The 21,341-nt window shown below is 40.3% G+C and overlaps 1 protein-coding gene and 1 non-coding gene across 2 annotated transcripts in view; one reads left to right on the top strand and one right to left on the bottom strand.

The window, feature by feature from the left end:
* The window catches only part of NLRC4 (NLR family CARD domain containing 4), a 48,283-nt gene that overhangs the window by 18,068 nt on the left and 8,874 nt on the right, over positions 1 to 21,341 (top strand). The window contains exons 3-7 of the mRNA XM_060116937.1: positions 302 to 2,296; positions 7,802 to 7,894; positions 8,046 to 8,216; positions 10,691 to 10,783; positions 11,904 to 12,071. Coding sequence (XP_059972920.1) covers positions 302 to 2,296; positions 7,802 to 7,894; positions 8,046 to 8,216; positions 10,691 to 10,783; positions 11,904 to 12,071 — 2,520 coding nt within the window. The remainder of the gene's footprint in view (positions 1 to 301; positions 2,297 to 7,801; positions 7,895 to 8,045; positions 8,217 to 10,690; positions 10,784 to 11,903; positions 12,072 to 21,341) is intronic.
* Positions 4,430 to 4,502, bottom strand: TRNAW-CCA (transfer RNA tryptophan (anticodon CCA)). Its single transcript has one exon. It is a non-coding gene; the product is annotated as a tRNA-Trp (tRNA).

Raw genomic sequence — 21,341 nt, 5'->3', positions numbered from 1 at the left:
TCCCCACTATTCTCATGCACTTTCCTTAACCCAAACACCGGCTCCTCTCCTTTCCAATCAGCTGCTACAAAATTTGGTGGTGGAAAGGAAGAAACAAGGCAAAAGGGCAAGTAGGGTAAAGGGTAACAGGGAAAAGCAGGAGTAAATATCTGGAACCCTTTCTGCCAGCTCAGAACTGGGGAAGGAAATGAAAGTCACCAAGGGAAGATTCTCAGCCTCACTCCTCCTTCCTCCTCCTGAACTCTAGCTTCTGGGGAGACACAGAATTGGATCCTCTTCAACTTCACCTCTTCTCTAACAGGTCTTTTTCATCAGATGTCAGAAGAAGACTTAGATGGTTTGGCTCAGGATTTAAAGGACTTATACCATACCCCATCTTTTCTGAACTACTATCCACTGGGTGAAGATATTGACATTATTTTTAATTTGAAAAGCACCTTCACAGAACCGGTTCTATGGAGGAAGGACCAACACCATCACCGTCTGGAGCAGCTGACCCTGAGTGGCCTGCTGGACACTCTTCAGAGCCCCTGCATCATCGAAGGGGAATCGGGCAAAGGGAAGTCCACTCTGCTGCAGCGAATCGCCATGCTCTGGGCCTCTGGAGAGTGCCAGGCTCTGACCAAGTTCAAATTAGTTTTATTTCTCCGTCTGAGCAGGGCCCAGGGTGGACTCTTCGAAACCCTGTGTGACCAACTCTTGGATATACCTGACACAATCAGGAAGCAGACTTTCATGGCCATGCTACTGAAGCTACGGCAGAGGGTTCTTTTTCTCCTTGATGGCTACAATGAATTCAAGGCCCAGAACTGCCCAGAAATCGAAGCCCTAATAAAGGAAAACCACCGCTTCAAGAATATGGTCATAGTCACCACCACCACGGAGTGCCTGAGGTACATCAGGCAGTTTGGTGCGCTGATTGCCGAGGTGGGGGACATGACTGAGGACAGTGCCCAGGCTCTCATCCGGGAAGTGCTGATAAAGGAGCTTGCTGAAGGCTTGTTGCTCCAAATTCAGAAATCCAGGTGCTTGAGGAATCTGATGAAGACCCCTCTCTTTGTGGTCATCACTTGTGCAATCCAGATGGGGAAAAGTGAGTTCCACTCTAACACACAAACCACACTGTTCTGTGCCTTCTACGATCTGCTAGTAAATAAAAACAAGCACAAACGTAAAGGGGTGGCTCCAAGTGAGGTCACTCGGAGCCTGGACCACTGTGGAGACCTAGCTCTGGAGGGCGTGTTCTCCCACAGGTTTGATTTTGAACCAGACGACTTGTCCAGTGTGAACGAGGATGTCCTGCTGACAACGGGACTCCTCTGTAAATACACAGCTCAACGGTTCAAGCCGAAGTATAAATTCTTTCATAAATCATTCCAGGAGTACACAGCAGGACGCAGACTCAGCAGTTTATTGACGTCTGAAGAGCCAGCAGAGGTGACCAAGGGGAATGGTCACTTGCAGAAAATGGTTTCCATTTCAGACATTACATCCAAGTACAGCAACCTGCTCCTGTATACGTGTGGGTCATCTGCCGAAGCCACCCGGACTGTTCTGAAACACCTGGCATCAGTGTATCAACATGGCAGCCTCGGTGGGCTTTTCATCACCAAGAGGCCTCTCTGGAGGCAGGAATCTATGCAAAATGTGAAAAGCACCACTGTGCAAGAAATTCTGAAAGCCATAAACATCAACTCCTTTACAGAGTGTGGCATCAATTTATTCTGTGAGAGTATATCCACATCAAACCTGAGAGAAGAATTTGAAGCTTTCTTTCATGGTAAAAGCCTACATATCAACTCAGAGAACATCCCTGATTACTTATTTGACTTCTTTGAAAACTTGCCTAATTGTGCAAGTGCTCTGGACTTTGTTAAACTAGACTTGTATGGGGGAGCTGTGGCTTCGCAGGATAAGACCGCAGAAGACGCAAGCAGGATCCACATGCAAGAGTCCTCAGGAACCTACATTCCCAGCAGGGCTGTGTCTTTGTTCTTCAACTGGAAGCAGGAATTCAAGACATTGGAGGTCACACTCCGGGATTTCTGCAAGCTGAATAAGCAAGATATCAAATACCTGGGGAAAATATTCAGCTCTGCTACAAGCCTCAGGTTGTCCATTAAGAGATGTGCCGGCGTGGCTGGAAGCCTCAGTTCGGTCCTCAGCACCTGTAAGAACATTCACTCCATCATAGTGGAAGCCAGTCCCCTCACCTTAGAAGACGAGCGGCATATCACATCTGTGACAAACCTGCACACCTTAAGTATTCATGACCTAGAGACTCAACAGCTACCAGGTATTGTAAACATCAGCAGTTTATGCTATAATCAAACCTGGCTAGTTACTGTGGAAATATTAGATATTATTTGTTTTGCTTGAAATTTTCTAATAGTTTCTACTAGTGTCAGGACTTGGAAGGGAAGTGGAAGGGCTTGGGAGAGACTTCCATGTCGGGGGAAGGCTGTCAGATTGGGAGGCCCTAGGAAGGATTCCCAGAGCTGAAGCTCTGTAGTCTGACTGAATAGCTATGTAGTATATATATGGTAAAGTGTGTGTTTCTATGTTTGTCTGTGTTTGTATATAGTAGGTTAAGCTTGTCTTCTGTGAACCCTCCCTCTTGTCAGCATCTCTGTCTTAACCCAACATTCACTGCTTTCCTGCCAAGTAGCACCCCTCCTTCTTTGAAGTCTGGGAGGAAATCCAACCATAAACTAATCACCTGCAGAAGCCGGTGGCTAACTGTGTCACTAGATTCTCATCTAGGAAATTGCAGCACATCCAGCCCCAGCCCCAACCCAAGTATCATTCATTTTGAAGGAAGATTTTGGGAACAGTTTTTGTCGAACATGAAGCAATTCCAGACTTCAGACACATACATGTGGGGTCAATCTTTCTGGGTTAAGGGGAATTTCCCCCAGATTCACAATAACACTAAAGGTGAGTGTCTCCCTTACCTGTGTAGTCCAACCACACCTGTGTAGATCAGTCCTGTTGCCCAGAGCAGGGGCTGCTGGGTTCTGTGAAGCTATGGGTCGGAAGGAGCCTTGTTCTACGTGACTGTAATCTGAGATTCGTTTTCATCCACAAGTGGTTTCCCATTCGGCTCTGCCTCACTTGTCACCCTGTAGAGGACATTTTCTATCATTTTAAGAATCTAGAATCTTTTGTACATATAAGCTTTGCAACCTGCTACTAAATACAGGAAGGCCTTCTATAAGATTCTGGATAGTCACTCAGACTTTATTAGACTACATTCTGTGTGAGGAGGCTTACCATCTTCTCTTGATGGCCATTCGTTTGTGCTGATATTGCAAACCGGTCACTTACATGCTGAATTTGACCTACATATAATTAAAATTTTTCATTTTAATGTTTGCCAATATTTTGTTCTTAATATTTTAAATTTATTTTTTGAGTAATATATTTACATGGTCCAAATTATAAAACAATCTATGATGAAAAGTCTCCTTCCCTTCTCTCTCCCCTAGCTATGACTCTTCTCCCTAAAGGAGTTGCCACCATTTTGAAATTGGGAAATATCATGTGAAAATACAGGTTTCTTATTCCTCTTGAAAATTATAGATTTGACAACTGCACTTGGTAACAACTGGCTAGAGCTTCATGATCTGCTCCTACACTCTTTGGAAAGACACATAATCTCCAGTTGGGCACAAAGCCCATCTGTTCTACTTCTTGTAATAACATCATCTCCCTGGCTCTCTTTGACATTTGAGTTTGCAATCAGCACTTATTTTTTCTTATAGCTAGAATCTAGTCACTACTGAAAGACATGTCAGTTATTTCCAGTTTGGGCAATTATAGATAGAACTACTATAAACATTCTTATGAAAGTTTTTAATGTGAAAATAAGTTTTCAATTCACTTGGGTAAATATGTAGGATTAGCGTTGCTGAGCCATATGACAAGTGCTTGTTTAATTTTTTAGGAAACTTCCAAACTATTTTCCACTTTGTACATTTTACATTTTCAGTAGCAATACATGAGAATTTTAGTTGCTCTGCATTCTCACTTAATGCTAAGCATTTAGTATTATTTCTATTTTTCTCTTTCTGTCATTTTACAATAAGAAAAAAAAAACACCAGACAATACCAAGTGCTGATGAGGATGTGGAGCAACTGGAACTCTGTGTATAGTGTTATATCATCAGAGTTGGCTAATAAAAGTTGAAAATTCTTCATGTGCTTGTTTGCAACTTAGTGAAATGTCTCTTCAAGTTTTTACCCATTTAAAAAAAAGTATTTATTTATATTTTTATTTTGGCTGCGCCGGGTCTTAGTTGCAGAACGTGGGATCTTCGTTGTGGCATGTGGGATCTTTAGTTGTGGCATGCGGGCTCTTAGTTGCAGCATGCAGACTTCTTAGTTGTGGCTTGCAGACTCTTAGTTGTGGCATGCATGCAGGATCTAGTTCCCTGGCCAGGGATCGAACCTGGGGCCCCTGCATTGGGAGCATGGAGTCTTACCCACTGGACCACCAGGGAAGTCCCTACCCATTTTTAATTGGGTCAATTTGTTTTCTTAATGTTGAGTTTTAAGTGTTTTTTAAAAATATATTCACGATACAAGTCCTTTGTGAGATAAGTGATTTGAAAATATTTTCTCCCAATCTGTAGCTAGTCTTTTCATTCTTTAACAGTGTATTTCATAGAACAAAAGTTTTACATTTTGTTGCTGTCCATTTTTTTTCTTTATAAATCATGCTTTTGGTGTCATGTCTAAGAACTCTTTGCATAACCCCAGGTCATGATGATTTTTTCCTATATTTTCTTTTAAAGTTTTATGTTTTACATTTAGATCTATGATCCATTTTGAGTTAACATTTGTGTAAGGTGTGAAGTTTAGATCAAGGTTCATTTTTCTTCCCTATGGATATCCAGTTGTTCTGTTTATTGAAATGGCTATTCTTTCATGTTTGAATAGCCTTTGTATCTTTGCCCAATTTTTTTTGGCTATACTTTTATGGGTGTATTTCTGGATACTATTTTCCATTGATCTTTCATTTGCCAATACCCTTGTCTATCCCTTGCCAATACTACATTGTCTTAGTAACTTTTACTTTATAGTAAGTCATAAAATTGGGTAGTGTTATTTCTCCAACTTTCTTCTTCTTTTTCAAAATAATTTTAGAATATTCTAGTTCCTTTGTCCTTCCATATAAAGTTTAGAATCACATTTTTTTTTCTTTTTGGCGGCATCGCATGGCCTGTGGGATCTTAGTTCCCCAACCAGGGGTTTGAACCTGAGCCTTTAGCAATGAAATCACAGAGTCCTAACCAGTGGACTGCCAGGAAATTCCCAAGAATCACATTGTTTATATCGTCAAAAACTCTTCTTGGGTTCTTGGTTGAAATTACATTAAATCTATAGAACAATTTAGGGAGAATTGACATTGTTATTATGTTGAATCTATAACCATGGTTTCTCTTTCCATTTGTTTAGATTTTCCTTGATTTCTTTTTTCACCGTTTTGTACTTTTCATCATGTTGACTGTGTATATGTTTTTTAGATTTATACCTTTTTCATTCTTTTGGAGCTACTGTAAATGGTAATTTTAAAAAATTTGGTTACCAATTATTTATTGCTACTACAGAAATACAGTTGATTTTTGTGTGTTGATCTTGTACTCTGTACCTTTGATAAACTTATTTCATGTCACTTCCAAAAAGATTATTTTCATTTCTTCCTTTCCAATTTTGTATTCCTTTTATTAATTCATCTTTTAAAATAAATTAATTTAGTTACCTTTGGTTGCGTTGGGTCTTCATTGCTGTGCATGGGCTTTCTCTAGTTGCAGCGAGCAGGGGCTACTGTTGGTTGTGGTGTGCAGGCTTCTCATTGCGATGGCTTCTCTTGTTGCAGAGCACAGGTTCTAGGTGTGCAGGTGGGCTCTAGAGTGTGGGCTCAGTAGTTGTGATGCACAGGCTTAGTTGCTCTGCAGCATGTGGGATCTTCCCAGACCAGGGATCGAACCCATGTCCCCTGCATTGGCAGGCAGATTCTTAACCACTGCGCCACCAGGGAAGTCCCTGTATTCCTTTTATTTCATTTTCATGCCTTACTTCACTGATTATGGCTTGCAGTATAGCGTTGAATAGGAGAGGCAAAAGTGAACATCCTCCCTTGTTCCTGATCCTAGGGAGTAAGCATTCAGACTTTCACCATGAAGTGTGATGCTAACTGTAGTTTTTTTTTGAAGGTGGCTTTTATCGGTTGGGGAAGTTTCCTTCTATTCCTAGGTTGCTGAGGATTTTTCTCATGAATGGTTATTGGATTGTATCAACCATTTTTGCTGTATCAATTTATATGATCATGTAGTTTTTCTTCGTTAGACTGTTAATATAGTGAAGTATGTGGATTGATTTCCAAATATCAAAACAGTCCTGCAGGGCTTCCCTGGTGGCACAGTGGTTGAGAGTCCACCTGCCAATTCAGGGGACATGGGTTCGTGCCCCGGTCCAGGAGGATGCCACATGCCGCGGAGCGGCTGGGCCCGTGAGCCATGGCTGCTGGGGCTGCGCGTCTGGAGCCTGTGCTCTGCAACGGGAAAGGCCACAACAGTGAGAGGCCCGCGTACTGCAAAAAAAACCAAACCAAACCAAAACAAACAAACAAAAAAAAAAAACAGTCCTGCATTCCCTGTATGAAGCTCATTTGGTGGTAGTATAATATTCTTTTTATATATGGCTGGACTCCTTGGTAATATTTTGTTGAGGATTTCATAAGTGATATTGGTTTGAAGTTTTCTTTTGTTTTATTCCCTTAGTCTGGGTTTCAGATTGGTTAGTGGTAGTGTCATAAAATGAGTTGAGTGTTGTCTGTATTTCTGTTTCCTGGAAATGATTGTGTAGAATTGGTGTTATTTCTTCTTTGAAAGTTTGGTAGAATTTGCAAGTTAAATTATCTGTGCCTGCAGCTTTCTTTTTTGGAAAATTTTAAACAACAAATTCAATTTCCTTTGTTATACAGGACTATTCAGATTACTTATGTAATGTTGGGTAAGTTTTACTAGTTTGTGCCTTTCAAGAAACTGTGCAATTTTGTCTGTTGTCAAATTTATGCATGTAGATTTGGTCATATTCTCTATCCTTTTAACATCTGTGATTTCTGTAATGATATCTTCCCTTTCATTTCTGATGTTGGTAATTTGTTATTCCTCATTTTTTGTCAGTCTTGCTAGAAATTTATCAATTTTATTGATCTTTTCAAAGATATAGCTTTTAATTTCCATTGATTTTTCCCTATTGTTTCTGTTTGTGATTTGTTATTGATTTCTGCCCTTATCTTTATTATTTTATTGCTTTGTCTTGCATTGGGTTTCTTTTGCTCTTCTCTAGTTTCTGAAGTAGTAAGCTTAGGTTGTTGATTTGAAAACTTTCCTTATTTCTAATATAAGCATTCAATGCTCTAAACCTCCCTTTAAGTAACTGTTAACTGGGATTTTGATATATTTTATTTTTATTTCTGTATTTTTCAAAATATTGTCTAATTTTCCTTGAGACTTCCTGTTTGATCCATGATTGTTTAGAAGTGCGTTGTTTAATTTCCAACTGTTTGGAGATTTCCCAGTTATCTTTCTGTTATTGTTTTCTATTGTAATTCCATTATATTTTGAAAACATGCTTTTAGCTAAGGAAGATCCCCAACTCTCACCAAAAAAATATATTTTCGTGTCAATTTCATGAGCATTTCTTGCCCACAGTGACAACTAAAATCTTTTGATTGGTAATAGAAATATAGTAAATGACAGCTGAACACAGTCCAATCCCTTTTCTTTGGCAGGTGGTCTGACTGACAGCTTAGGTAATTTGAAGAACCTTATGAAGCTCATACTGGATAATATTAAGATGAATGAGGAAGATGCTATAAAACTAGGTCAGATTTTTGTTTTCTCTAATATATTTACTAATACAAGTTTGATAATAAGAACAGCTAAGACACTTTGACACTGGCTGTGTCTATACAAGGCAAGGATACCTTTATGTACTTGGTGTCTTAATGCATTTCCTTTCCTTTTTTTTTGCAGCTGAAGGTCTGACAAATCTGAAAAAGATGTGTTTACTTCGTTTGACCCACTTGTCTGATATAGGGGAGGGAATGGATTACATAGTCAAGTCTCTGTCAGCTGAACCCTGTGACCTTAAAGAAATCCAATTAGTCTCCTGCTGCCTGTCAGGAAATGCTGTGAAAACCCTAGGTAACTGCTGCCTGCATTATGAAAATAGTGTAAGAAAATATGTGATATTTTCATACTAAGGCATGCTAAGTCTCTCAAATGGAAATTTAATTTTTAGGGAAATTGGAAAAGATAATAAAGACTTCTAGGTAATATCTAACTTATTTTTAATGACCTTTTTCATGACTGGAATGAAAATTTATTATGGATGAATAATAGGAGAGAATTTCAGGATAATTGAAGATGTCATTTTAAGAAAAGGTAAAGAGGAAGAAAATAAGAAATAGGTGCTTGAAGCTTGGCACATATTCTGTTATATAATAACTGTTTAATAAAAATTTGGATGAATGGATAAATAAGTGATTGAGAAGCAGAGAGAGAAGGATTTCCTTAAATGTTTTCAGGCTTTCCAATGCTTACCTATTGCCCTGTTAAGATGGAGTTAATGTGCATCAATATGAGTAGAGTCTTTTGAGTTCTTAAAGTGTGCATATACCAAGTATGGAGAAAACTTTGCATATTTCTGTATAAACTAGATTCAGATTTTTTTTTTTTTTTTTTTTTTCGGTATGCGGGCCTCTCACTGTTGTGGCCTCCCCCGTTGCGGAGCACAGGCTCCGGACGCGCAGGCTCCGGACGCGCAGGCTCAGCGGCCATGGCTCACGGGCCCAGCCGCTCCGCAGCATATGGGATCCTCCCAGACCGGGGCACGAACCCGTATCCCCTGCATCGGCAGGCGGACTCTCAACCACTTGCGCCACCAGGGAGGCCCCAGATTTTTTTTTTAATTTAGATTTTGGTAAAAAAGATGGTCGAGCCCTTTTAAAAACAGAATACACAACTGCTAGGGGTCTGTAAAGTTTCCTAAGGAAACTATTTATATGCCAACATAAATCAAAAGCTAGAGAAACCCAGGATTAGAAAAGGCCAGATAAACAACGGAAAGCATGAGAATGATGAGCATACTCCTTTACTTCTCTACTTGCCCTGCAGAGAGAAAGGTTTAGAACTGAAAATAGCAGCTGTACCCTTTTTAAGAGGAGTTCTGCAGGTTTTTTATTTTAAACCAAATCCCAGAAGATATTTTATTCTAAGAAAAGGGGTCATATGATTGCTTAAAAGTAATAATAGCAGGCTTCCCTGGTGGCACAGTGGTTGAGAGTCCTCCTGCCAGTGCAGGGAACATGGGTTCATGCCCTGGTCCGGGAAGATCCCACATGCCACGGAGCGGCGGGGCCCGTGAGCCATGGCCGCTGAGCCTGGGTGTCTGGAGCCTGTGCTCCGCAAAGGGAGAGGCCACAGCGGTGAGAGGCCCGCGTACTGCAAAATAATAAATAAATAAAATAAAAAATAATAATAGCTAATATTATAATAAGAGTATATATTCATTAAAAAATTGACTATTTTTTAAAGGAGATTTTTCTCATTAGTCTTGATAGGAAAAACTTCAACTAGATTAAACAACCATGATAAATATCTGAAATGAAAAGAATTAAGCAGTGATCAGCTAGAGTGATGGCATTTTATGATTAATGTTTACATGTAATAGAGTTTTCCAAATTTTAACCTCAGTATATTTGTGTCTTTGTCATTAAAATACATGTCTTGTAGACGGAGTTGGGTCTTGCTTTAAAAAAAAAATCTAGTCTTATTAATCTCTTTAACTGGAGTGTTTAATCCATTTACACTTAATGTAATTATTTATAGGACTAGATTTCCATCAGTCATTTTGCTATTTGTTTTCTATTTTTCTCATGTCTTTTTTTTTTTTTTTTTTTTTGCCGTACACGGGCCTCTCACTGTTGTGGCCTCTCCCGCTGCGGAGCACAGGCTCCGGACACGCAGGCTCAGCAGCCATGGCTCACGGGCCTAGTCGCTCCACGGCATGTGGGATCTTCCTGGACTGGGGCACGAACCCATGTCCCCTTCATCGGCAGGCGGACTCTCAACCACTGCACCACCAAGGAAGCCCCTCATCTGTCTTTTTTTAATTTCTAAGTTTTTATTATTAGTATCACCACTATGACATTAACAAAATCATCTAAACTGAGTACACAAAGAACAGCTCATCTCATCTGGTTTTTGTTCCTTTGTTTCTCCTTCATGATAGGGCATTTTAGAATTGTAAGCACCCTCACAGATTATTTAGTTCACCTTCCTTATTCTAAAGATGAAGACACTGAGGCTTAGAGAAATGGAGTGACTTTACTAAAGTGACATAAAAACTATATTCCCGGATGCTTTAGGCTTTTTGTGAATTTTTTAGTCAGAACTTAGAACAAGGAAATATCCGTGCACCAGTCATAGTTGTGGCAATTGGGGGTTAAACCTATCCAGATACTTTTTGAAATAAATTAATTAATGAAGTCAAATAATGGTTTGTATACTATCAACAAAGAAAACAAGGACTCAGAATTCTTCTAAGGATTTTTAAAAATGCATTTATAGTTCCCTGAAAGTCTTGTTGTTTTGGATTAAAAAAATTTTTTTTGCAGCTCAGAATCTTCACAACTTGGCCAAACTGAGCATTCTTGATTTATCTGAAAATCATCTGGAAAAGGATGGAAATGAAGCTCTTCATGAACTAAGTAAGAATGACAATTTAGGGACTTCCCTGGTAGTACAGTGGCTAAGACTCTGCACTTCCACTGCAGGGGGCGGTGCAGGTTCAATTCCTGGTCAGGGAACTAAGATCCTACATACAGCGTTGTGTGGCCAAAAAAAAAAAAAAACAACAATTGACAACTTAGCCAAAATCAAATACTCAAATAGTCATCATTATCAGATACTCAAATAGTCTTTTATCTACATATGCCTTACTAGATGGACCTTAAGTAAGTCATTTAGCCCTTCCTTAAACTGTCCTTGAGGAATACAGGCCCATGGTTTTTGAGTTACCAGTTTTCCCATACTCACTGCACCTGAGACTCCCACCTGCTTTTCTCCTTCTAGTGAGCTAGTGTCTGAGAGTAAGTGATATTCAAGACAAATCTGCTTAAGTTAGTGATAAGATTTTTTTAAAATTAATTTATTAATTTTTGGCTGCGTTGGGTCTTCATTGTTGTGCGTGGGCTTTCTCTAGCTGCAGCGAGTGGGGGCCACGCTTCGTTGTGGTGTGTGGGCTTCTCATTGCAGTGGCTTTTCTTGTTGTGGAGCACAGGCTTCAGTAGTTGTGGCACGTGAGCTCAGCAGTTGTGGCTCACGGGCTCTAGAGCACAGGCTCAGTAGTTGTGGAGCATGGGCCCAGCTGCTCTGTGGCATGTGGGATCTTCCAGGACCAGGGCTTGAACCCGCGTCCCCTGCACTGGCAGGAGGATTCTTAATCACTGCGCCACCAAGGGAAGTCCCAGTGATAAGATTTTTAAGGTGTAATAATGCTACTGTGATTATGTTAGAATTAAAAAACCTGATACTTAACTGTCTTGAGATTTGCTTCAAAATAATATAGAAGGGAAGGAATTTGATGACGATGAAGCAAGGGTGTCCATGATTCAGGATTTGTTGAAAGTTGGCTTATTAGTACATATAATTTCATTATACTGTTCTGTATGTTTGTATATTCTTGAACACTTCCCGTAAAAATATTAACAAAAAACCCAAGTAGATCCTTATTGCACATTAAGCAGGCTGCAGAGATAAAAATCATTCCTTCTCCCACATCAATTTTGAGATGGATCCAATTCCTGAATTGCTCTCTGGTTCTTCAAGTTGACAGGCTGCACATCTTGGAACAGCTAAACGTGCTGATGCTGCCCTGGTGCAGTGATGAACGAGTCAGCTTGGCCAGGCTGCTGGAGCAACTGAAGGGGGCCCCACAGCTCATCAAGCTTGGGCTGAGAAACTGGAGACTCACAGATGCAGAGATTAGAATTCTAGGTAGGTATACGCACGGAGCCAAGAGAAAAGAAGTTAGCCCTCACAAAGTTCTTCAGTTAGTTTGCTCTATTTAGTTAGTTAGCATCTTTATTTATTTATTTGCCTCCTCTTTTTTATATAAATATATTGAAAGAGGGTTCATACATGTTAAGGAGTAAAATGATTGAAAACACTGGCCTGCCTTCAGGTTTTTAAGCATTTCACCTAACAGTGTTAAAAGGAAAAACATTCACGTTATCTGACAAGGTGTATTGTGTTAGGAATTGCTCTTCTAGCCCTAACTGTCTGAAATTCAGCAATGCCCTTCCAATCTTGGGAAATATTTTTACGTCACTTGTTGGGTATTCAAAACATGTAAAGGTAAGTGCAACTTTACGTAAATGGGGTCAAGGAATATCTTTAAGTAGCTGTGATATAATCCAGGAACAAACAGAGATACATAAATGACTGAAGACAATGATAGTTTCAGGCAGTTGATGAAGGGTATGCATGCTCTCTGTATTAGTTATCAATGTCTGTGTAAGATTACCCCAAAACTTAGTGGCTTAAAACAACTATAAACATTATCTCACTTTTCGGTGTGTCAGGAATTTGGAAGCAGCTTAGCTGGGTGGTTCTGGCTTAGGCTCTGTCATGACTGGGGCTGCTGGAGACCTTTTTCCAAGGTGGTTCCTCACTTGGTTGGCAGGTTAATGCTGGCTGTTGGCTGGAGGGCTTAGTTTCTCATGCCTGGACCTCTCCATAGACTGCTTGCATGTCCTCACAACATGGCAGCTCACTTCCTCCAGAGCAAGAAATCCAAGGGAGAACCAATTAGAAGTTGCAATAACTTTTATGACCTAGCCTTGGAAGACCATTTCTGGTCACCTCTGCTCTGTCCTATGGGTTACCCAGGTCAGCCCAATCCACTGTGGGAGGGGACAACACAGAGGAGTGAATACTAGATGAGAATCATTGGAGCCAACTTGAAGACTGACCACCATATTACCTGAGGCAAAGGACTAGTGAAAACAGCCTTGACTGCCTTCATTTCCCTCATGGATTGTCTAGAATAAATTCGTAGTATATATATCATAAAACTTACCATTTTAACCATTTTTAACTCTACAGTTTTGCGGCATTCACATTCTTATGCTACCACCATCACCATCCATCTCCAGAACTTTTTCATTCTCACTGGCTGAAACTCTACCCATTAAAGACTAACTCCCCTCTTTTAAAAACGTTCTCTCTTACAGATGCGTATGTCTTTAAGTCCTTATGCTGCCCAAAGGTTTTTTTTTTTTTTTAACATCTTTATTGGAGTATAATTACTTTACAATGGTGTGTTAGTTTCTGCTGTATAAGAAAGTGAATCAGCTATACATATACATATATCCACATATCTCCTCCCTCTTGTGTCTCCCTCCCATCCTCCCTATCCCACCGGGGTATGCCTAGTAGTGGGACTGCGGTCGTATGGTAGCTCTATTTTTAATTTTTAAAGAAAACTCCATACTGTTCTCCATAGTGGCTGTATCGATTTACATTCGCACCCACAGTGCAAGAGGGTTCCCTTTTCTCCACACCCTCTCCAGCATTTATTGTTTGTAGATATTTTGATGATGGCCATTCTGACTCGTGTGAGACTATATCTCATTTTAGTTTTGATTTGCATTTCTCTAATGATTAGTGATGTTGAGCATCCTTTCATGTGTTTGTTGGCAATCTGGATATCTTCTTTGGAGAAATGTCTATTTAAGTCCTCTGCCCATATTTGGATTGGGTTGTTTTTTTGATATTGAACTGCATGAGCTGCTTGTAAATTTTGGAGATTAATCCTTTGTCTGTTGTTTCGTTTGCAAATATTTTCTCCCATTCTGAGGGTTGTCTCTTCATCTTGTTTATGGTTTCCTTTGCTGTACAAAAGCTTTTAAGTTTCATTAGGTCCCATTTGTTTATTTTGTTTTTATTTCCATTTCTCTAGGAGGTGGGTCCAAAAGGATCTTGCTGTGATTTATGTCATAGAGTGTTCTGCCTATGTTTTCCTCTAAGAGTTTTATAGTGTCTGGCCTTACATTTAGGTCTTTAATCCATTTTGAATTTGTGTATGGTGTTAGGGAGTGTTCTAATTTCATTCTTTTACATGTAGCTGTCCAGTGTTCCCAGCACCACTTATTGAAGAGGCTGTCTTTTCTCCATTGTATATTCTTGCCTCCTTTATCAAAAATAAGGTGACCATATGTGCATGGCTTTACCTCTGGGCTTTCTATCCTGTTCCATTGATCTATATTTCTGTTTCAGTGCCAGTATCATACTGACTTGATTACTGTAGCTTTGTAGTATAGTCTGAAGTCAGGGAGCCAGATTCCTCCAGCTCCATTTTTCTTTCTCAAGATTGCTTTCGCTCTTTGGGGTCTTTTGTGATTCCATACAAATTATGAATTATTTTTCCTAGTTCTGTGAAAAATGCCAGTGGTAGTTTGATAGGTATTGCATTAAATCTGTAGATTGCTTTGGGTAGTATAGTCATTTTCACAATGTTGATTCTTCCAATCCAAGAACATGGTATATCTCTCCATCTGTTTGTATCATCTTTAATTTCTTTCATCAGTGTCTTATAGTTTTCTGCATACAGGTCTTTTGTCTCCTTAGGTAGGTTTATTCCTAGGTATTTTATTCTTTTTGTTGTAGTGGTAAATGGGAGTGTTTCCTTAATTTTTCTTTCAGATTTTTCATCATTAGTGTATAGGAATGCAAGAGATTTCTGTGCATTACTTTTGTACCCTGCTACTTTACCAGATTCATTGATTAGCTCTAGTAGTTTTCTGGTAGCATATTTAGGATTCTCTATGTATGTCATCTACACCTTTACTTCTTCTTTTCTGATTTGGATTCCTTTTATTTGTATTTCTTCTCTGATTGCTGTGTCTAAAACTTCCAAAACTGTGTTGAATAATAGTGGTGAGAGTGGACAACCTTGTCCTGCTCCTGATCTTAGAGGAAATGGTTTGTTTCTCACCATTGACAACGATGTTGGCTGTGGGTTTGTCAAGATATGGCCTTTAAAATGTTGAGGTAAGTTCCCTCTATGCCTACTTTCTGGAGGGTATTTATCACAAATCGGTGTTGAATTTTGTCGAAAGCTTTTTCTGCATCTATTGAGATGATCATATAGTTTTTCTTTTTCAAGTTGTTAATATGGTTTATCACACTGATTGGTGTGTATATAGAAGAATCCTTGCATTCCTGGGATAAACCCCACTTGATCATGGTTTATGATCCTTTTAATGTGCTGTTGGACTCTGTTAGCATTTTGTTGAGGATTTTCACATCTATGTTCATCAGTGATATTGGCCTGTAGTTTTCTTTCTTTGTGACATCTTTGTCTGGTTTTGGTATCAGGGTGATGGTGGCCTCGTAGAATGAGTTTGGGAGTGTTCCTCCCTCTGCTATACTTTGGAAGAGTTTGAGAAAGATAGGTGTTAGCTCTTCTCTAAATGTTTGATAGAATTCGCCTGTGAAGCCATCTGGTCCGGGCTTTTGTTTGTTGGAAGATTTTTAGTCACGGTCTCAATGTCAGTACTTGTGATTGGTCTGTTTATATTTTCTATTTCTTCCTGGTTCAGTCTCAGAAAGTTGTGCTTTTCTAAGAATTTGTCCATTTCTTCCAGGTTGTCCACTTTATTGGCATAGAGTTGCTTGTAGTAATCTCTCATGATCCTTTGTATTTCTGCAGTGTCAGCTGTTACTTCTCCTTTTTCATTTTAATTCTATTGATTTCTTTTGCCTTTTTTTCTTGATGAGTCTAGCTAATGGTTTATCAATTTTGTTTATCTTCTCAAAGAACCAGCTTTTAGTTTATTGATCTTTGCTATCATTTCCTTCATTTCTTTTTCATTTATTTCTGATCTGATCTTTATGATTTCTTTCTGCAAACTTTGGGTGTTTCTTTGTTCTTCTTTCTCTAATTGCTTTAGCTGTAAGGTTAGGTTTTTTTTTTTTTTTTTTTTTCTTTTTGCGGTAGGCGGGCCTCTCACTGTTGTGGCCTCTCCCGTTGCGGAGCACAGGCTCCGGATGCGCAGGCCCAGCAGCCATGGCTCACGGGCCCAGCCGCTCCGCGGCATATGGGATCCTCCCAGACCGGGGCACGAACCCGTATCCCCTGCATCGGCAGGCGGACTCTCAACCACTGCGCCACCAGGGAGGCCCATGGTTAGGTTTTTTATTTGAGATGTTTTTGTTTCCTGAAGTAGGATTGTATTGCTATAAACTTTCCTCTTAGAACTGCTTTTGCTGCATCCCATAGGTTTTGGGTTGTCGTGTTTTCATTGCCATTTGTCTCTAGTTATTTTTTGATTTCCTCTTTGATTTCTTCAGTGATCTCTTGGTTATTAAGCAGTGTATTATTTAGCCTTCACGTTTGTATTTTTTATAGATGTTTTTCCAGTAATTGATATCTAGTCTAATAGCATTGTGGTTGGAAAAGATACTTGATACAATTTCAACTTTCTTAAATTTACCAAAGGTTGACTTGTGACCCAAGATATGATCTATCCTGGAGAATGTTCCATGAGTACTTGAGAAGAAAGTGTATTCTGTTGTTTTTGGATGGAATGTCCTATAAATATCAATGAAGTCCATCTTATTTACTGTATCATTTAAAGCTTGTGTTTCCTTATTTATTTTCATTTTGGATGATCTGTCCATTGGTGAAAGTGGGGTGTTAAAGTCCCCTACTATGATTGTGTTACTGTTGTTTTCCCCTTTTTTTTTTTTTTTTTTCTTTTTGCGGTATGCGGGCCTCTCACTGTTGTGGCCTCTCCCGTTGCGGAGCACAGGCTCCGGATGCGCAGGCCCAGCGGCCATGGCTCACGGGCCCAGCCGCTCCGCGGCATGTGGGATCCTCCCAGACCGGGGCACGAACCCGTATCCCCTGCATCGGCAGGCGGACTCTTAACCACTGCGCCACCAGGGAGGCCCTGTTTTCCCCTTTTATGGCTGTTAGCTTTTGCCTTATGTATTGAGGTGCTCCTATGTTGGGTGCATAAATATTTACAATTGTTATATCTTCTTCTTGGATTGATCCCTTGATCATTATGTAGTGTCCTTCTTTGTCTCTTGTAATAGTCTTTATTTTGAAGTGTATCTTGTCTGATATGAGACTTGCTACTCCAGCTTTCTTTCTTTTTTTTTTTTTTTTTTTTCTTTTTGCCGTATGTGGGCCTCTCACTGTTGTGGCCTCTCCCGTTGCGGAGCACAGGCTCCGGGTGCGCAGGCCCAGCGGCCATGGCTCACGGGCCCAGCCGCTCCGCGGCATATGGGATCCTCCCAGACCGGGGCACGAACCCGTATCCCCTGCATCGGCAGGCGGACTCTTAACCACTGCGCCACCAGGGAGGCCCTCCAGCTTTCTTTTGACTTCCCTTTGCATGGAATATCTTTTTCCATCCCTTCACTTTCAGTCTGTATGTGTCCAGAGGTCTGAAGTGGGTCTCTTGTAGACAGCGTATATTTGGGTCTTGTTTTTGTATCCATTCAGTTAGTCTATGTCTTTTGATGGGAGCATTTAATCCATTTACATTTAAGGTAATTATCAATATGTATGCTCCCATTACCATTTTCTTAATTGTTTTGGGTTTGTTATTGTAGGTCTTTTCCTTCTCTTGTGTTTCCTGACTAGAGACGTTCCTTTAGCATTTGTTGTAAAGCTGGTTTGGTGGTGGTGAATTCTCTTAGCTTTTGCTTGTCTGTAAAGGTTTTAGCTTCTCCATCAAATCTGAATGAAATGCTTGCTGGGTAATCTTGGTTGTAGATTTTTCTCTTTTGTCACTTTAAATATGTCTTGCCACTCCCTTCTGGCTTGCAGAGCTTCTGCTGAAAGATCAGCTGTTAATCTTATGGGGATTCCCTTGTATGTTATTTGTTGTTTTTCCCTTGCTGCTCTTAATATTTTTTTGTATTTAATTTTTGATAATTTGATTAATATGTGTATTGGTGTGTTTCTCCTTGGATTTATCCTGTATGGGACTCTCTGCGCTTCCTGGACTTGATTATTTCCTTTCCCATATTAGGGAAGTTTTCAACTATAATCTCTTCAAATATTTTCTCAGTACCTTTCTTTTTCTCTTCTTCTTCTGGGACCCCTATAATTCGAATGTTGGTGCATTTAATGTTGTCCCAGAAGTCTCTAAGACTGTACTCAATTCTTTTCATTCTTCTTTATTCTGCTCTGCAGTAGTTATTTCCACTATTTTATCTTCCAGGTCACTTATCCATTCTTCTGCCTCAGTTATTCTGCTATTGATTCCTTCTAAAGAATGTTTAATTTCATTGATTGTGTTGTTCATCATTGTTTGTTGCTCTTTAGTTCTTCTAGATCCTTGTTAAACGTTTCCTGTGTTTCCTGCATTCTGTTTCCAAGATTTTGGATCATCTTTAGTATCATTACTCTGAATTTCTTCAGGTAGACTGCCTATTTCCTCTTCATTTTTTTTGGTCTGGTGGGTTTTTACCTTGCTCCTTCATCTGCTGTGTGTTTCTGTGTCTTCTCATTTTGCTTTACTGTTTTGGAGGTCTCCTTTCCACAGGCTGCAGGTACATAGTTCCTGTTGTTTTTGGTGTCTGCCCCCAGTGGCTAAGGTTGGTTCAGTGGGTTGTGTAGGCTTCCTGGTGTAGGGGACTGGTGCCTGTGTTCTGGTGGATGAGGCTGGGTCTTGTCTTTCTGGTGGGCAGGACCGTGTCTTCAGGTGTATTTTGGGGTGTCTGTGACCTTATTATGATTTTAGGCAGCCTCTCTGCTAATGGGTGGGGTTGTGTTCCTGTCTTTCTAATTGTTTGGCATGGGGCGTACATCACTGTAGCTTGCTGGTTGTTGAGTGGAGCTGGGTCTTAGCATTGAGATGGAGATCTCTTGGAGAGCTTTTGCCATTTGATATTACATGGAGCTGGGATGTCTCTGGTGGATGAATGTCCTGAACTCAGATCTCCCACCTCAGAGGCACAGGCCTGACACCTGGCTGGAGCACCAAGACCCTGTCAGCCACATGGCTGCTGGTCTTGCAGAGTCTCCTGGAGAGGCCTGCCCAAATGTTTTGCCTTTCTTAGTGATGCTCCAAGTTATGGATCTTTCCTTCCCGTAATTTCTAAGTCCACTTCCATCTTCTCTACCCACTCACTTTCCTTAACCCACCAAATTATATCATCTTGGCTGTCATTCTTTCAGGCTTCCCTGCCATTCCGGTTGATGTTGGAAGCAGGTGGCTTCTGTGACAGACTAATTAGTTAGCTAATAAATAATCCTCTCAGGTAACCTCATACCTAAAGCAAGTTGGAAAGAATATGTTTTTTCTTCAAGGAGGCTGTTGGGGAGTGTGTAGAATTAGAATTACAGGTGGGGGAGGCATTTTTAGGTACAGACCTTTTACCATCTTTCAAATCTTTAAGTAGGTAGTTGCTTAATTTGCCCACTTCTGAGGCTGGCCATCGAGACCAGAGAAGGAGATGGTGTGTTTATTGAGAACTAAGCTAGGCAGAAATTTGCGATTTTACTTTAATAGCCTAGTGCCTAATCGCCTCCATATGTAAATGAGAAATTTAAACATAACAGAAGACAGCTGACTCTTGGAAATTTAGCTGTTATGACGTACCTCAAAATGCAAGTGAAAAAAATGACTAAATGAAAACTCAATAGTAGTCGCTAATTTATTCTCAGTGTTTTTAAAAAGACTTTGTGGAATTATCATTATATGTCTAATAAAACCTAACGTTATTATTCCTGTTTTATAAAGAAATAGGGACATCAGAAAGTTGTCATACTGAAGCAGGGAGAGGGTTAGAGGCAGAAGAGTTGGTGAAAGGAGGGAGAGAGTGTAGGTGCTGGCATGGCTCCCCTCCAGCCATTTCCTCCACCTCCCAGAGGTATAAAAAGCAGTCTGCTTGGGCTTGAGGCATAAGCTGAAGAGTGAAAGCCAAGCGTTCTCTGCCTTTGGTCTCTAGCCAGGTGATGAGACTGCTATCTGTCAGTCCCCTCTAGAGGCTCCATCATTATGAAGTGGTTAGGTGCATTTGTTTTGGAGTCAGACAGACCTCCCCATCCCTTCCACTTGATAGATGTATGGTCTGCAGCAACGTGAAGTCTCTGAGCCTCAGTTTGCTCATCTGTCAAATGGGGAAAATTATGATGTCTACCATATGAGAGGTTATTGTGCTAATCCATAATTGAGCTAATGCATATTAAGTAAGTTCAACATTGACCCACTGTATATGCTCAATAAATGGTACTATGATCATTATCCTCTGGGGGCCTTCAAGGGGAACCAGATGCTAGGGTCATTTTCCTTTAAAAAAGATCTTCCTCAGCCTGCAAAATAAAATATAACCTGCTCGCTTTTGATGTATAAAACCCTTTATAACAGAGTCTCAATACACCTTCCTCTCCACCTTCATCTTCTGCATGCCTCCCCACCTATGTGAGGTTCCATTGTCATGGAACGCTTGCTAGTCCCCAGAAATGCCTTTGTATATGCACTTCCTCTAGGAAGTCCTTCACCTCCTCCTATAGTCCTTTAAGACCTAGCTGACATATCTCCTTCTTGGTGAAACAGTCTCCTTATGCTCCCTCTTCTGCACCCTACACATAACCTAGTTGGTTGTTTTAAGCCTCTTGTCCTGAGTCTTTTGAACTTTTTTTGACTAGGACCCACATTTTTAAAATACCTTTTATCTCATGATCCAATACACATGTACACATACATTTTTAAAGTTTCACAGAAAGTAATTATTATTATTTATTTTTTTTTTTTTGTGGTACGCGGGCCTCTCACTGTTGTGGCCTCTCCCGTTGCGGAGCACAGGCTCCAGACGCGCAGGCTCAGCGGCCATGGCTCATGGGCCCAGCTGCTCCGTGGCATGTGGGATCTTCCCAGACCGGGGCACGAACCCATGTCCCCTGCATCGGCAGGTGGACTCTCAACCACTGCGCCACCAGGGAAGCCCGAAAGTAATTATCTTTTGCTATGTGTGATACACTCTGTTATTTTCTATTCTTACTATCTATCCAATTTCACTTAAAACAAATGCTGATTGCAATCCATTAAATTCATCTCATGTTCCCCTAAAGGAGGGGATACCCTGAAGCTTAAAAAAAAACACTTATCCAAAAAAGGAATCCTGTTTCACTGTTGGTAGGAATGTAAGTTGGTGCAGCCACTATGGAAAATGGTATGGAAGTTCCTTTAAAAACTAAAAATAGAGTTACCATATGATCCAGCAATCCTAGTCCTGGGCATA

Source organism: Mesoplodon densirostris, chromosome 14 (assembly GCF_025265405.1).
Source record: "Mesoplodon densirostris isolate mMesDen1 chromosome 14, mMesDen1 primary haplotype, whole genome shotgun sequence".
Lineage (NCBI taxonomy): Eukaryota > Metazoa > Chordata > Mammalia > Artiodactyla > Ziphiidae > Mesoplodon > Mesoplodon densirostris.
The sequence above is the reverse complement of the archived record's forward strand: the minus strand, read 5'-3'. Positions and strand labels throughout refer to the sequence as shown.